Here is a 15,945-nt window from a genome sequence, read left to right on the forward strand (position 1 = left end):
ACATGTAAGACAACAACTCAATCTTTCTTTTGAAGAAAAACATATACAAAAACACATACACAAAGAGACACAAATGTGTTTGACTGAAGAGTCTTGAATGATGCATCTCTGAGATCAATGGATAAACCTAACTTTCAGTAGTAGAACTTCAAGTAGAAGCACTGAGCCATTACTGCAGTCTTATGACAAAAATGTCTGTTTTATGATGGAAATGTTTGGGTTTTTATTCCATTTCTTTGTAGAGAGAATTTATTTACTAAATATATGTAAAAATAGTTTATACTTATGTGTATGTCCCGTACACATAAAGCAAAGATTTGGTGACTAAAAAGATGATGAGTGCTACAACTGGTAAAGGAATTAATCTTTAAAACTAATCTCTAAGGTTTGAGAAAATCATTAGACTGTTTGTTGCCCTGCTCTAAGGTATTCTCAAGGCCCGCATTTTAATAAGGATATGGACATAACTACGTTGAAAGAAAGGTGACCTTTGTTTTCATATTCCACTCAGCACCATTCAGCAGTCCTATGAACAAAGGAGTAAAGGGATAAAAAGGAGAATGGAAAACTTTGTCATTTCCCAAGTTTATGGATATAAAAATATTTCTCTAAATATTTCTCCTTGAGGACAGAGATTGTGAGCTCCTTGAGAACGGTGACAAATAGTAGATATTTAATAAAAGTCTGTTGGCCAAATGAAAAAATGTTACAGTTAGAGTGCTCATTCATCCCACAGCCGTCTATAAATAGGATTTCAAGGAAGCCACTTAATACAATGTGTAGAGTGATTTAGAGAAGAATTCCCTTTTCCCCAGACAGACAGATATAAAAATTGGGTTGATCTACCTCATTACTCTTGCTTTGAGATAGGGTCAGGCTATCATTGGTCAGTTCCTCATCATCAGCACTGTTTCTGCTAAGAACTTTACTCTTCTTCTTCTTGCAACCCCCTTCACTGGCAGGGCTACTATGATCTTCATCATTGCCTTCATCATTCTCGTCTTCATCACTCCCGCTTCCCTCATCTTCATCATCCTCATTGTCTCCATCACTTCCCTCTTTCTGAGATGCAGATCTCCCTTTTCTCTTTACTACAGTAGGTCGCCAATCATTGTCATCCTCACTGTCATAGTCATCCATGTCATTCAGCTCTTCCATGGACACAAAATCCAGAAGCGGTCGGTTTCGTCGAAGGTTCCATTTTTTTGGCTCGCTGACTTGTTCCTCTGCAGCAGTTGTCGTAGTGAGAACAGAAGGGGATGTGTTAACAGCAGGAGGACTTGTGGCTGGTGTGGTGGCAGCAGCAGAAGCAGCCACATTCTCAGATACTGTTGCTTTTTCTTTTTCCTTCTCTCTTTCCTTCTCTTTCTCCTTTTCCTTTTCTTTTTCCTTCTCTTTCTCCTTTTTCTTTCTAGGTCTTTCTCCATTTTCTTCTTCCTCCTTCTTTTCCATTTTAATTAACTGTTTTTCTGCTGATAGTACTTCTTCCTCTGCAGAATTTTTAAGCTGTTCTTCTTTTACTTTAATATCTTCATTCAGTTCTTCTTCTAAAATATTTTCTTCAGAATCACTACAGGAACCTTCTCCACTGTCCTTTGAAGCATCTTCACTTCCATTACCACTCCCTTCAGAATCTGTTGAAAATATGAGAAAAAAAAAACCACACATATGTATATACATACACACACACACACACAACGCTGACACAAATGAAACCACCAAAATTTGTGAATAACTTGCAAAACAATATAAACAAATTTAAGTCAAAGAATGGTAGACATTCCCAACCTAATCAAATAATAAATCAATGAAGTTGATACAATGGTTTTGTATAGCTCTAATGAAGATGAATATATATAACCCTAAATTAAAATATGCTTTAAAAAGAGAAGCACTATTTTGTGTCACATGGCAATATTTGGTACCAAAGAGGCAATTATTTTTTTAAAGTAAATGTGCTTCTTTTAAGATTAGGCACTTGATTTTAATTTTACTGATAACACAGACAAAATTTTTCCTCCCTTAAACATCTTTTGTAAACTATATGGACTTGTAAGTATTGAGTTACAACCAAAACAAGATAAATCTGGCCCATAAAACTGCTTCATTTATTTTACTCTTTTCCCAGTTAAATGAGCATGGATATTTATGATAGTTAACTTATACTACATCCCTAATACACCAAACAAATTTTAGGAATACCGAGAACACAGGTGAAAAGAGACAATAGCAATGGCAGAGAAAAAGGAAGTTGTAAGAGAAATGATCAGTTTTCCTGTTTATTAGGATACTGTTCATATCAATAAAAGAAGAGTCACTACACTTTCAAAACGGCTACACAGTAACCACTATATGCTCTAGAACGGAAGAAACTGATGAATAAAGCAGTCCATCCTGAAAATGAGCAGTCACTGAAAAGTTAGGCTGAAGACATTAAAGAGCTCACAGGACTTAATGCTTTCTATCTAGCAGGTTTATTCTAGAAACCTAAACCTACTCCTACCTCGGGCAGCCCAGTCCCTCTCAACCCAACACTACTCAGTAACCTTCTAATCATTCTCTTTGTACCCAATCAAGTAAATAACAATCTAAAATATTTGAAGAGAGAAATAAATGAAAGGAGGGAAAGAGGACAGGGAGCAGGAGGAGGTGGGGAAGAAACCAGTTAAGTCTTAACCAGTACCAATAGTTACATCCACAGGATGATGAATTTTTGCACCTATAGCCAAGAAAAAGGTAATGATAAAATGCTGGAAAAAGTGCAGTGTTTCCACATCATTTTACTTTCTATTAACTCAACTAGGCTTAACCTCTGTAATTAACTAAGCACTAAAATTGAAGGAAGCTGTCTGTAATTAGTATCTGGTATCTAGTGAGCCCCACAAGTCATACAACTGACTGCTAACAAAAATATTCTGCAAGCAAAATTACATAAAAAATAAACACTAACATTTAACAGATACTGACTTACTCTATGAAATCATTAACAATCTTACAACTGTCATGTAGGTATCCATAGCTTACTTGTAACTGTTCTGAAAAAAATACTCTTATCCTAAACAACCTTGCACAGGATACAAGAGCAATATCATACAGGTCAGCAATTCCCTATCGGAAACTTTAAGAACCAGATGTGTTTCAGAATTCATAATTTCTCAGATTTTCAAGGGTAACATGGAGCATGTGCCATATATTACACTAATACCCCTAGTGAAGTCTATGGGATTATCCTATAATCAAACATTATTTCTGCAGAGAAAAATATAAATATTTACAGCATATGAGAAATAAATACTACAAATAAACTCTTACCAGTTCCTGTTAGGCTTTACCATCAAATAAGTTTGTGTCAATCTTACAAAACACTTGGATTTTTGAGCTTCTTGGATTTCAAGAGTGTGGACCCAATATCACGCACAAACAAGTGACTTTTTTTCAGTCTCCAAAGCATTAAGAAAATTATGATTTTGTAAACCACTCACAGTAATTAAACCCAACCTACCAAGAAAAATCACATCTGGTAAAAATAACAATAATAATCTTTAGACATTTTAAAATTACGATTTAATAAATAAAAACCAGAGTTGACTAAACACTTCTAAGACACAGAAAAATCTTTTATGCACACTGACTAAAGAAAATTCAAACACCTTAGGCTCTAGAATGGAAGTAATGCCATAATTAAGAGAGCTAGGAGACGAAGATGAAAGAAAAGGTACTTTTCTTCTGCATCAAACTTCTAGAAGGCTTTTTGCCAATCAAAACTTAATGATAGACAAAAAAGTAAGATTAACCGGGGCAGAAGTGGGGGTAGCTGATCAAAACTGAGACCAATCCAACTTTGCTGTTACCTGGTAAATTTTACAAAATGTCAGAGATTTTTGTGATTTTGTTTTGGTAGTTGCCAATGCCAATTAATTATTTTTTCTAATGAGAGGTAAATTGAGACTCCTTGATTCTGTTTTTGATTTATAATCATGCCTGAATAGAAAGGAATTAAAAAAAATTCAATGTTTTATATTTGTTAACTATTAGAAGAATGGACATTATCCCACAAAACCAAGTCCTAATAGCTTATCCAATCCCTCGTTCTCCAAATACAGTACATTAGTCAGACTCCAACTACAGGGATCAGCAATACATCAAATTTTATCTTTCTATAGGGATCAGCAACATATCAAATATTATCTTTCCCTGATCTCTGAAAAATAACTTCCTCATCTGATTAGTCACTATTTGTTTTTTGTACATATGCACTGGAGGGATGGAGATAAACCTTATTTATTTACAAGCATAGCTGGGTAATAAGGATAATGAGAAAAATCAAGGTCCTTGGCTGTCTATTTTTTCCATAGGCTGCAAAGAAAAAAATGTCCCATTACTATAAAATCAAAGAATGACTCTGTGCCATGTTCCAAAAAAAAAAAAAAGAGAAAGGAAAAAAAGAAATACACCAGAGAAATTAGCCAGATACTTCAAATAAAGCTATCTTAGGCAGAAAGACAGAGTTAATTTCAAGTCTACAATAAACCTTTCTTACATTTGAAAAAAGTAAATCTTTAAAATTGAAATCCTACTTCCCATTTGGTTAAATAAAAGATAATCTTTCTCAAACATACAATATATCGGAATCTCTCCAAGCAACAGCTATTTCAACTAACAGACAGTTAAGAAATTTTTTACCATCACAGAATTTTTCAAAACTCCTCTGAGTGGTAATGGCCAGACAAAAAATAAAATAAATTTTAAAATTAGAATTTAAAACACCAACAAGAATCCCTTTAAAACATTAAATAATAAAATAAAAATTAATTTAATTAATATCAACCATCAATACCACTGTATCCAATGTTCTCCCCATAACAAAATCAATGACTTAATTTAGTTTTATGTTAATATACAATATATGCAATATAAATTTGTTCATCAATTTCATCAATCTAATTCTGTTCACTGATCTGGTACAACAGTATTACTACTATAAATATACACAATAGATAACAGACCGACCACTATTCTACCAGTTATTTAGAGCTATCCCGGGGCTACATTCGACCAAAACTGTGTATGTCTTGAAGACAGCCAGTCAGTCAACACAACTCATCCTCTACTGCTGATTCTAGTTCCAGCTATGCCATCTTAGGTTTGTATGGGTAAATCTAAGCCAGTGGTACTCAAATGGGGACATTTTTTCCCCCAGAGGACAACCGGCAATGTCTAGAAACAATAGTTGCCACAACAGTGGAAGTGGGGTGGAGGTGAGGCTGGGGCAGGTTGGAAACTGGCATCTAGAGGCTACTGGCATCTAGTAGAGGAAAGGGTTGTTGTTGCTAAACATCCTATTGGGTACAGGGCAAGCCTCCACAACAAAATCTATCCAACACAAAATGCCAATAGCACCAAGGTTGAGAAACCCTTAACTCGTATATACGGCCACAATTTGACCTTATTCTACTTTTCCAGGCTTATCTCTTCTACTTCTTCTACTTATCTCTTCAATCCTGATCCCCAAATATAAAAAACAATTCCAAGTCTCAACACTTTTAATTTTTGCCTCACCAAGATTGCTGTTTATCTAAATCTTTCTGTTCATAGTTCCACTCTTCTCTCCTCAATGAAATTGTTCTACATCAATCTAAAGTAATCCCATTTCCTATGAAAGACTTGAACTACACAAGTGATCAGCCATCCTTTGTATCAATTATTTTATTTAATTATTCTAATTTTTATTTTACTTACATGTTATTTTACTTACATGTTATTTTACTTACTTATTCTAATATTACTACTATTGTTTTATAAACTCACCATAACATCTAGCAAAGAGCTAAACTATGGACAATCAATGAACACATCTTGGTCCAATTATTCAAAGTCAGATTAAGCACAAAATACCACCAAAGTCTCAGGCTGACTCTTCTCATTAAATTATTTCCTGGTAATATGGCCTAACTAAACTACCTTTTGATCAAGATCTAAAGTTAACCCCATTTTACTTTGGATGGTGGGGGATGGGGGTAGAGGGCATGGCTAATCTATCTGGTTAATAAAATACAGGTCTGCATCTTATAAAGATGTAAACATTTTTTAAAACATTCAATTAATGTAGCAGATAACTAAATGTAAGTAAGTCTCCTATCCTACCCCCAGCCCTATGCCCAAGTCTCAAATATAAACACTTGAACTAGGTCAAACCATGAAATTGCTAATATTTGACTGTTTTGGACCTACAAAACTGGTAATTCCATATGGTTCAACCTAACATTTCTACATATTGTTCTTCTGGTGGTTATCACCATAATTCTAACACATATATACCCTATTTTAGGACTTACTCATTTCAAACTTTATTGATTGCTTTCAATCAAAAATGAGAAGCTTCTTTTGCTTTTGCATTAAAAATAAAATATAAACTCTCTTCAGTTTCATAATTTTCTAAAAGTACAGGCTGGTAATCACTTGCCAATCTTACTCATGGGTCACTCTTTACCAAATGTTGATTTGTTTCTATTTTATGATAGAGTTAAATTATGTTTATCTGCAAATGTTTTCTATATTTATTCCTAAAACCAAACAGAAATACAAAAAGTTTTATAGTCAGAATTTCAGATTTCAAGATGAAGGTAAGAAAAAACTGATCCACAGAATCCAGTTAGCCAAAATTAAGGCCAACGAATCTAACCACTTAATATTAAGTTCTAAGGAAGTTCGTAGTTCATTCAATAAGTCATTTCTAGAAGTTGTTTTGAAAGAAAACACGATCACACAGATGTTTAGCTACCATTTGTCTACTTCCAATTTAATCTCCTATTCATAAGTAGTGCTGGGAATCCACAACTTCAACATGTTTGAAAACCAGTGATAGGACTAATGTCTTATTCTCTATAAGACTTCAATTACGTATATACTATCTCAGGCACAGAAAAGATTCAAATGGAAAACAATGGTAATCCAGAGTAAGCCAGTATCTCAGCTATGCGGAGCATCGATGCACCTAAAATAAGTCAAAAATATGATTCAATTTCTGTTGACTATTAATCATTTTAAATATAATCATTTTCTTCTAAATTCCCTTTTACAATAAATACCAAGAACTATACATATAGAATTGTGACCTGAGACCACAGGTGGCAAATTTAAGTCCCGAGGGGGCCAGGAGGGTAAATTATGAGTACAGCATACTAAATATTATGTTACAAGAGGGAACAGAAAGTAAATATTTTTAGTGTGTTTAAGGGATATATAGATATATCAAACTAACAAAACTCATCCTATTATCATTTTTTCACAAACAACAGTTGTCTTCAACTATAGTTAGGATTTAACAAGGTCAGAAATCTCTACTTAGCTCGATGTCATAAAATATTTTGAGAAAGTACTTTCTGTTTGTATCAGATTGTTTTACCACTTGAAAAAGAAGCGATACCTGTGAATACTCCATCTCAATAAACAAACCTTAGAAACAAATTGTCCACAAAGTCAAGATTTATTGTCACATAATTATGCAATAAGTTTTAGAATTGTTCTAATATTCAAAGAATTCGTAACTTCCAAGACCCAATTATGTTTGTCAAAGTTTACAACCACAACCATAACAAACCAAAACTACATCCTAGCCAGGAATATTCTTATCTGCCAAGGTCTTTACCAAGAGAACTAAGATTTAAATTTTACCTTCTTTCCCTTCCCTTCTTTGGAAATACCAAACATCAGCAAACTAACTAAAGGAGGGATAAAGAGCTGAGAAGCAAAGGATAAAAAAAAACAGTTAATCAAGATAAACATCAATTTTTGATTGCTGAGGATGAATTCAATTAGTAACCAAATATCCAGAGTTTCTGTTTAAGATTCTGTCCATCAACTCTTGGGATCCAAGCAGATAAACAGACTAAATTCCAAAGTCAAATCCACTGGATCCGTTACTGCCTGGGTGACCTCATGCCAGTTCTTTACACTCAATACCCCTGTTACCTGTAAAATAGTATCTCCTTCACTAAGTTACTGTGAAAATTAAGAGATTATGCAAACAAAAAGTTATCAGCAAATCACAATGCAAATTCTGCTGTCCATGCTACTAAAAGTAGCAACAGGAATACAATTTCATTCATCCCTTCCTACTATCCCTAGCAGGAAAAAGACAAGGGAAAACCAGAGGAAGGAGAGATGTGACTAAGCACAGCAAACTCTCTAGAAGGATATAAAAACTGTTGAAGAGATGAAATTGGAAAGGTTTTTACTTCTCGCTTTATTTAAATTTTCATCTCACTTTATTTAAATTTTCAAAAGAGGTGAAATTACAAATAATTTTTATTGTTCATGTTTATCAGTATTTTTCCCATAAAATATTAAACATAATTTTTATGTTTCTCAGATTCCTTCAATTGAAACTGTATATATTATATACATAAGGCACACTGAACAGAAGATACAAAGGAAAACCATACTTTTCTGTTTTCCAGTTCAGCACAATGTGAATATACCACCTTAAAAAAAAAAAGTTTTTTAAATTACTAAATATAGTGAGCAAGCATGCATGACTTACACTTCAGAGATATCTGAAAGGCCCAATTCACAAGGTCCAGCACCTACTATAATTTAAAGTGCAACTCTTACTCTGGTCAATTTTATTCTAGCAAAAGAGCTAATACACAAAAAAAGCAAAACTCCCCTAAGAGAATGTCAAGTGATCTGAAAAAAGAAGAACCCTGCTCAGGGACTATTAATGGTCCACACACCTCTCAGGATACTTTTCTACTTTGGGATATCTTTCGGTTTTTTCCTCTGTAATATAAGCATAAATATATTACAGGTGTAAAACAGAGAAACCCTTTTGCATCTTAGGAAAAAGTCCTTCCCCTGACTGCTAATTATCTCTGAGGAAAACAGAAGCAACGATAGGTCTAGTGACAATATCTAAAGGCAAAATGGGAAATCAAATGGACAAAATAAATGAAGTTTATGTGCTTTCACTTAAAATTGGCATTTTAATCAAAACCGATTTAAAAAGTCTAAAAATAAGCCTAACTTCAGAAAGTTAGGGGAAAGGGGAAGAGAGAAGGAAATATTTACCTGAGGCATCTCCAACTTTAAAATCACTGTCATCTGAACTATCATAATCAAGAGCTTCCAGCAGAGAAGCTGCCAAAGGCTTCACCTGCCTCCTCTTGGAGCTGCGATCCACTGTTAAGAGAAAAAAAATTACATTGTCATTCATAATCACACCAAACACAGGGGAGATTTGTGGTGCTAAGAGAACACAAAGATGACCTCGCGCAAGGAATTTTTGTCTAATTTGAGTTCTCAGCAAAAGAGGTCAGGAGAAGGTTGGGGTGCAGAAGCGGGGTGGGGAAGGCTGGACAGCTCCATGGGCAGTTTCAGAGGCAGCTCCAGCCCTGATGCTGCCAACGCCAACTCAGGCCGGCTAAAATCGAAGCTGACCCTCTTGCCCATCTTTTCGAGGTGTAGGTTCTGCACCTTACTCGTAATCCCCCACTTACACATCGTAACAGTCAATAAAACACGCAAAACCCAGGGAATAAAAGAAGCGGGCTTCACTTCCGCGGACCATGGAGGGCCAGGGTCCACCAATCCAGCTTTCCCGCAGGGTTCTCCCACCCCTGCCCTGCTCCCACCGGCCCTGACATCTAGAATGGCTGAAATGGATCCCTCGCCGCAGAGGCCTTGGACACACTTACTAAGGAATCCGTGAAGTGGTCGTTTGGAGGAGACTTAGGGAGAGGCTGCGGGAGCCCAGGCAGCGCCGAGGTCGGGGACTGGGGCCGCGAAGACAAGTCCGAAAGATGCTATTTAAAACCGGCGCGCAGCCAGCCAGACAGGGGCGCTCCCAAGAGTAGCCCCGCGGTCCCTTAACCCCCCGCCCCCCCGGCCTCACCTGGCCCTGGCCGCTCGAGCCCCTTCCCACAGCGCTCCCTGGCCGGAGAAGACCTCCGGCCCAGGCAGCGCAGTCAACCCGGCGGCCCTGGGGAGTTAATTTCTCCCGTTAAAACTAGAAAAAAAAAAGAAAGAAAGAAAAGTTTATTAGCCTGGACCACAAGCAACAAAAAACCCAGAAATTGCACAGCTCGAGGCCGGCTGCCTCAGACAATAGGGAAAGCAGCGACCCGGATACGGCTCTGAGTAGAAGGAAGTGAAAACACGAGGCTGAGCGCAGCCCTGAGAGCAGCAGGAGTTGAGGGCGCATGCGCAGGACTCGCCCCCGCGCACCCTTCCTGAGCAGGAGCCGAACAGAGCCGAGTGGAAGCCCAGGGAGCCTCACGGAGCCTCACGGAGCCTCACGGAGCCTCACGAAGCCGAGTAGTGCCAAGCAGGAGCAGAGGTCCCCGCCAAACCAGTGCAACTCCGCCCATAAACCCCTAAGGCTCCGCCCTCTCCGCGCCTAATTCGGCTCGGGAGTCCAAATCCCTGGGAGGCCAGTTTTTGTTTCTGATCTGTTTTTTAAGGATTTACTGAGTAAACTTTCCACAAAGGGATGTTTGCTACCCTAAGCCACTACCAATAATTAAATAATATTGTCACCGGTAGAGGGTCGTGACTGCAAGTTGTCCAGGTTCTTGGCGTTTTTAACAAAGAACTGCACAAAACGCCCAGCAAAGCAAAGAAAGAATGAAGCAACTAAAAGAACAAAAGCAGGGATTTATTGAAAATGAAAGCATGCTCTCTGTGGGAGCGACCTGAGCAGCCGCTCAAGGGCCCGGATACAGAATCCTGTTGAGTCCAAATACCCTCTAGAAGCTTCCTGTTGGCCACTTCATGCTCACTTCATGTAAATAAAGTAACGCGCAATCAGTCTGATTGGTTGCAGAAAGAAGCCAACCAGAGGCCGAAATGAAGTTACAAAGGTCATGCTCCTGTGCAAACACTGGTGCAAAAAGCAATCAATCAGAGGCAGGGTGAAGTTACAAAGTGATATACTTCTATGCAAAGGAAGACTCTCCTGCAATCAGTCTGATTTGTTGCGGACAGCCAATTTCCCATCCGCCCTGCAGAAAAAGTGGGGGTTTGCAAAGGGAGTAGCCTTTGGTCCTTCTGTTACTTAGGCATGGAAAGTTAGGGGTTTCCTTTCATTTTAGTTCTAGGAAGTTGGCGTGAAACATCCTTAGGTTCCCTGCCTCCAGACCCTATTCTCCTGCCTCACTCTCACCCAAACTATCATTGCTATGTGTCCACTCAAACTTTTCTATTGTGCTATAGAAACTTCTATTCCAAAATGTATAACCTGCTTAGTAAACTTTTTTCCTTTTCAATTACCATTCTTTTACCTCCTCATCTGAAATGGAAAAGTTACCTTGCAGCACTCTCAAATGAAAACCACTCATCCTTCCATACTTCATTTTCTCAGGGTGCAGAAGTGGCATCCCATCCTTAATACTCCTCATTGGCTTTCAGATATTTATTCTTCCAGTTAAAATCCTAGGAACTTGGTTATTTTAAAAACTCCATTCTGGGAACTTCACTTCCATTCTACTTTAAACACCAACCATATCATGGACTGACAGTTTTACCCATAAAATTATAAATCGAAATATTCCACTCTTTGACAATAGCCCTTTAGATTTATTTGGAGCAATTATGCTAAATTATCTAAAAGAGAAATTCAAAATCTGGCATTCGTGTTTATGTAAAACCAATTTCTAGGAGATTTTCTGAATCAAAATGTATTAATTCATTTACCTTTAATAAATAACACCTAGTTGCTCTAGAAAAACAGTCTGTACTGACAGGCATGGTGGCTCAGGCCTGTAATCCCAGCACTTCGGGAGGCCAACGCAGGTGGATCACCTGAGGTTGGGAGTTCAAGACCAGCCTGCCCAACATGGTGAAACCCCATGTCTACTAAAAATGCAAAAATTAGCTGGCATGGTGGCACAAACCTGTAATTCCAGCTACTTGGGAGGCTGAGGCAAGAGAATCATTTGAACCTGGGAGGTGGAGGTTGCAGTGAGCAGAGATCACGCCACTGTACTCCTGGGTGACAAGAATGAAACTCCATCTCAAAAAAAAAAAGTCTGTACTAACATATATACCATCAAGAGTGGATAAGAATTCTTTCTAGTTTTCCAAACCTGTGGCCATTGGATATCAGCAATCATTTTTTTTTTAACTTTTAATTTTGAAGTAATTTCAAATTTACCAAAAAGTGCAATAATAATACTGAGTTTTTGTCCATCCTTCACCCAGCTACCACTAATATCAGTATCTTATGTAACCATAATACATTTATCAAAACTAAGAAACTGACATGAGTACAGTTTTGTTGACTAAAGACTTTATTTATATTTCACTAATTTTCCTACTAATGTCCTTTTTTCTGTTCCAAGACTCAATCCGGAAGACAACATTGCATTTAGGTTAGTAATCTTTTGCAATTCATGTATTGAAAGAAAGTAAGAGGAGGAAAGAAGGAGAAAAGGAGGAAAGGAAGAGAGGGAAGGAAAAAGGAAGGAAGAAGAAAAGTAAAAAGAAAAGAAAAAAATTACTTAATTCCTTTTTTTGACCTGCATTTAATAAACATGGAAGGAACTGCTGGTGTCTCCCAATACCCATTGTCTCCTTTTTCTTCAAAAATGGAACCTCCAAATTTTAACTGGGCACAAGTTTCCAAAGAATAAAGACATAATATACTAACTTTCTTGATGTTGCTTGGAGTTATGCAGTTAAGTTCTAGCCAATTGCATGTCAGCAGATACAGTACATGAAACTTCCAGGAAATGATATTAAATGAAGGGGCTTGAACTTTTCCCTCCCTTTTGTGAATGCCTGTTATTTCTTTTTCTTGCCTAATTGCTCTGGCTAGAACCTGTGGAACATTGTTGAATAAATGTGGTGAGAGCAAGACTTCTTTGTCTTGTTCCTGACTTTAGGAAGAAAACTTTCAGTCTTCCACTTAGTCTTATGTTATCTATAGCTTTTCATAGATGCCCTTTTTCAGGTGGAGGAACTTTCTTTTTGTTCCTAGTTTGCCGATTATTTTAATCATGAAAGAGCTTCAAATTTTATTAAATACTCCTTCTCTGGCTATTGAGATGATCACGTGATTTTTGTATTTTATTTTTTCAATATGGTATGTTATTATATTGCTTGATTTTTATTTGCTTAATCAACCTTGCATTTCTAGTATAAATTCTACTTAGTCATGTTGTATAAATCTTGTTGTAGATGCAAGATTCAGTTTGCTAGTATTTTGTTTATTTTTGCATCCATTTATATTTATAAAGGAAATTACATTTTTATGTCATATAAAGAATTTGTCTTTATTGGTTATAAACTGGCTATAATAGCAGCTCCAATAATATTCTTCTGAACATCTTTAAGGCATACATGATAAATTTCTTTTGGCATTCTTAACTCAGAACTTTTTTGGGGGGCGGTGGGGTGATGGAGTCTCGCTTTGTTGCCCAGGCTGGAGTGTGCAGTGGCAGCAATCTCAGCTCACTGCAACCCCCGTCTCCCAGGTTCAAGTGATTCTCCTGCCTTAGCCTCCCCAGTAGGTGGGATTACAGATGCCTGCCACCATCCCTGGCTAATTTTTATGTTTTTAGTAGAGACAGGGTTTCACCATGTTGGCCAGGCTGGACTTCAACTCCTGACCTCAATTGATCACCCACCTCAACCTCTCAAAGTACTGGGATTACAAGTGTGAGCCACTGCAGCCAGCCTTAACTCAGAAAATTTTGAGTCTCCTAATGCTCTGCCATCTTCTTAGTAAGATATTTATGTTATGTAATCCATCATGTTTCTCTTTTATTCTAGTTACCAGGTATTCAAATTCAAGATATTTATGTATGACTACACAAAGAGGAAGAATTATATAATAATTGTTTCCAAAAAACAGCAACCACAAACAGCCTCAATGTAGGATTTTGCCAAATAATATTCTTAATGTCCACAATTCTAACTAAGCAAACTGAATATGACTGCACAAGCATCAGCAATAATTATGAAAAGCAGAGATCTGTATTTAGAAATGGTCTTTCAAAGTACTCCAACAAAAGATAGTAAAATAAACAGCTTGTCATGGACACCTACTATAAGAAAAAGAAACAAATATGTACACAAAAGACATCAAACTTCAGAGTCTGGAGATCTGAATTTGGGTCTAGGCTTTGTCACTGAATTTGTGTTACCTTAAAAAAGTCAACATTGAGCCTCCGATTCATCACCCAGAATCTGGAAATAATATTAATAACCTGTCTGGTTACTTACTTGAAGTTTTGAGAAGCAGATAACAGTGTACTCTATTTCCAAAATTACTCTAAGAAAAAAGTCTTTTAAATCCAAGAAATTAGAGGACATGCAATGAAAAAATGATGTAAGAGAAAAAGAAAATAACAGTTAAAATAAATTGTGAATAATTGGTGATACTGAGATTGTGGGATTTAATACAGTTTTATTAAGCAAGGATATGCAAACTAGAGGGGACATAATTCTAAATTATTGTAACCAAATCCAAGAGGTAGGGGGTAAAGAGATGGAGTGCTTGCGAAAGTAAAATACGAGAAATGAAAAAAAAAATTGAATTGTCTTATTTTGTTGAGAGAGAAACTGCAGATCCTGATTAAGTTTTTAAGAAGCCAAGAAAGTAAAATTTAGTTTGCTGTAAATCTAAAGATAATAGTGCTGGTTCACAACTAATTGAACCAATTGAACATGTGAATTACTTCACTACCCTCCCCAAAATACACAGAAATCACAGAAGAAATATACAAATAGAAATAAATCCATAAAATCATAGCATTGCTATAAACCTGAGAGTAATGTCACCAGCAGACTTTTGAGGGCTATGGAGGAATTTTGACAGTTCTGGAAGTAGGTCCAGATTGCCAACAAAATCCAACAGACTAAGGAGCTAATAAATTCATCCAGGTGATGATCATCAAAGAGAAGAATCACTAACATGAGTTTTTCCAATAAATTCTCTGCATAACACTTAGGCAAGAGACAATGAGGGTTGTGAGAAGGGTTGAGACTTGGACAGTAGGCTGGATAATTCATTAGAAGGAAAAGAACTACATAGTAATTCTGTTGTCAGAGGAACTGAAAATAGCATTTCTCTCCTGAATAAAACTTCAAGTACAGCTCTACTAAGGGGGAAGTCTAACTTCAGAGATTACCGAATGGAAAACAGGTTTATAGGAAGGAGTCTGATAGTAACCCCATTGACTTTCAGTTGTCTTAATAGCTGAAATAGGAAGATCCAGCATAGAAACTACTCATAAATCACAAAGAAGAGCCTACTCACATGTAACCTCCCTATACCACCAACTTCCTCATTAACCCTACAAACAAACACACAACCATCAGAACCAGTATACCTATAATGAAAACTTGCATTTAACCTCTGCCGGGTGAACAGGGCTTCCTATTTGGATAAAGTAAATCAATTCTGGCCACCAACACTACATATTATATACTATGAACACAAGTATATATAGACAACCAAGAATCATTAAATATTTAAATAAAACTAACAACATTGGAGAAACCAAATTTTGAAAAACTTTAAACAATTACATAATTCAGATGTATTAGGAATCCCATGGGCATTTTGATATTTAGAAAATGTAAGGGAGGCAGAGGCCATCTTCATGTAGATGTAACAGCAGCAAAACAAGCTCAATCATCTATGAGAATAGAATCCATATTCACTAGCTACATTCAAAGGTATAAGGGCAAGGTGGAGAACCAGTTGTGGAGAGGGTTAGCAGCAACAGCTGCACTAATTTTCTGACCTCTAGATCATAGCTACAGTTATATGATCTTGAAATTGAAAATTTCCTTGAATTTCTGACTTTCACTCCTTCAGTCTTTTAAATGATTGTGTACATACCAAAATTTTTTTCTGCATGAAATATATATAGTGTTTTATATTTGCTAACTAATTTTTGTCTGATACAATAGTTGGTATATAAAGATGTTCAAAACATA

At 36.7% G+C, this 15,945-nt stretch overlaps 1 protein-coding gene across 13 annotated transcripts in view; it reads right to left on the reverse strand.

Annotated features, from left to right (window-relative positions):
* The window catches only part of PHF14 (PHD finger protein 14), a 200,398-nt gene extending 189,692 nt beyond the window's left edge, over positions 1 to 10,706 (reverse strand). For 3 of the 13 annotated variants that reach the window (XR_002734259.2, XM_023224841.2, XM_023224842.2), the window contains exons 1-3: positions 9,696 to 10,150; positions 9,070 to 9,180; positions 847 to 1,634 (exon numbers count right to left, since the gene is read on the reverse strand). Coding sequence is in view for 12 of the 13 variants with exons in the window: in XM_023224841.2 (XP_023080609.1) it covers positions 847 to 1,634; positions 9,070 to 9,180; position 9,696 (900 nt within the window). In the remaining variant the exon portion in view is untranslated. Of the gene's footprint in view, positions 1 to 846; positions 1,635 to 3,312; positions 3,499 to 9,069; positions 9,181 to 9,695; positions 10,153 to 10,691 lie in introns of those variants that run through there. The other 10 variants (XM_023224839.2, XM_023224840.2, XM_023224843.2 and 7 more) reach the window with 7 other exon arrangements.
* Between the last annotated feature and the right edge of the window lie 5,239 nt (positions 10,707 to 15,945).

The sequence above is a fragment of the Piliocolobus tephrosceles genome, chromosome 8, assembly GCF_002776525.5.
Source record: "Piliocolobus tephrosceles isolate RC106 chromosome 8, ASM277652v3, whole genome shotgun sequence".
Classification (NCBI taxonomy): Eukaryota; Metazoa; Chordata; class Mammalia; order Primates; family Cercopithecidae; genus Piliocolobus; species Piliocolobus tephrosceles.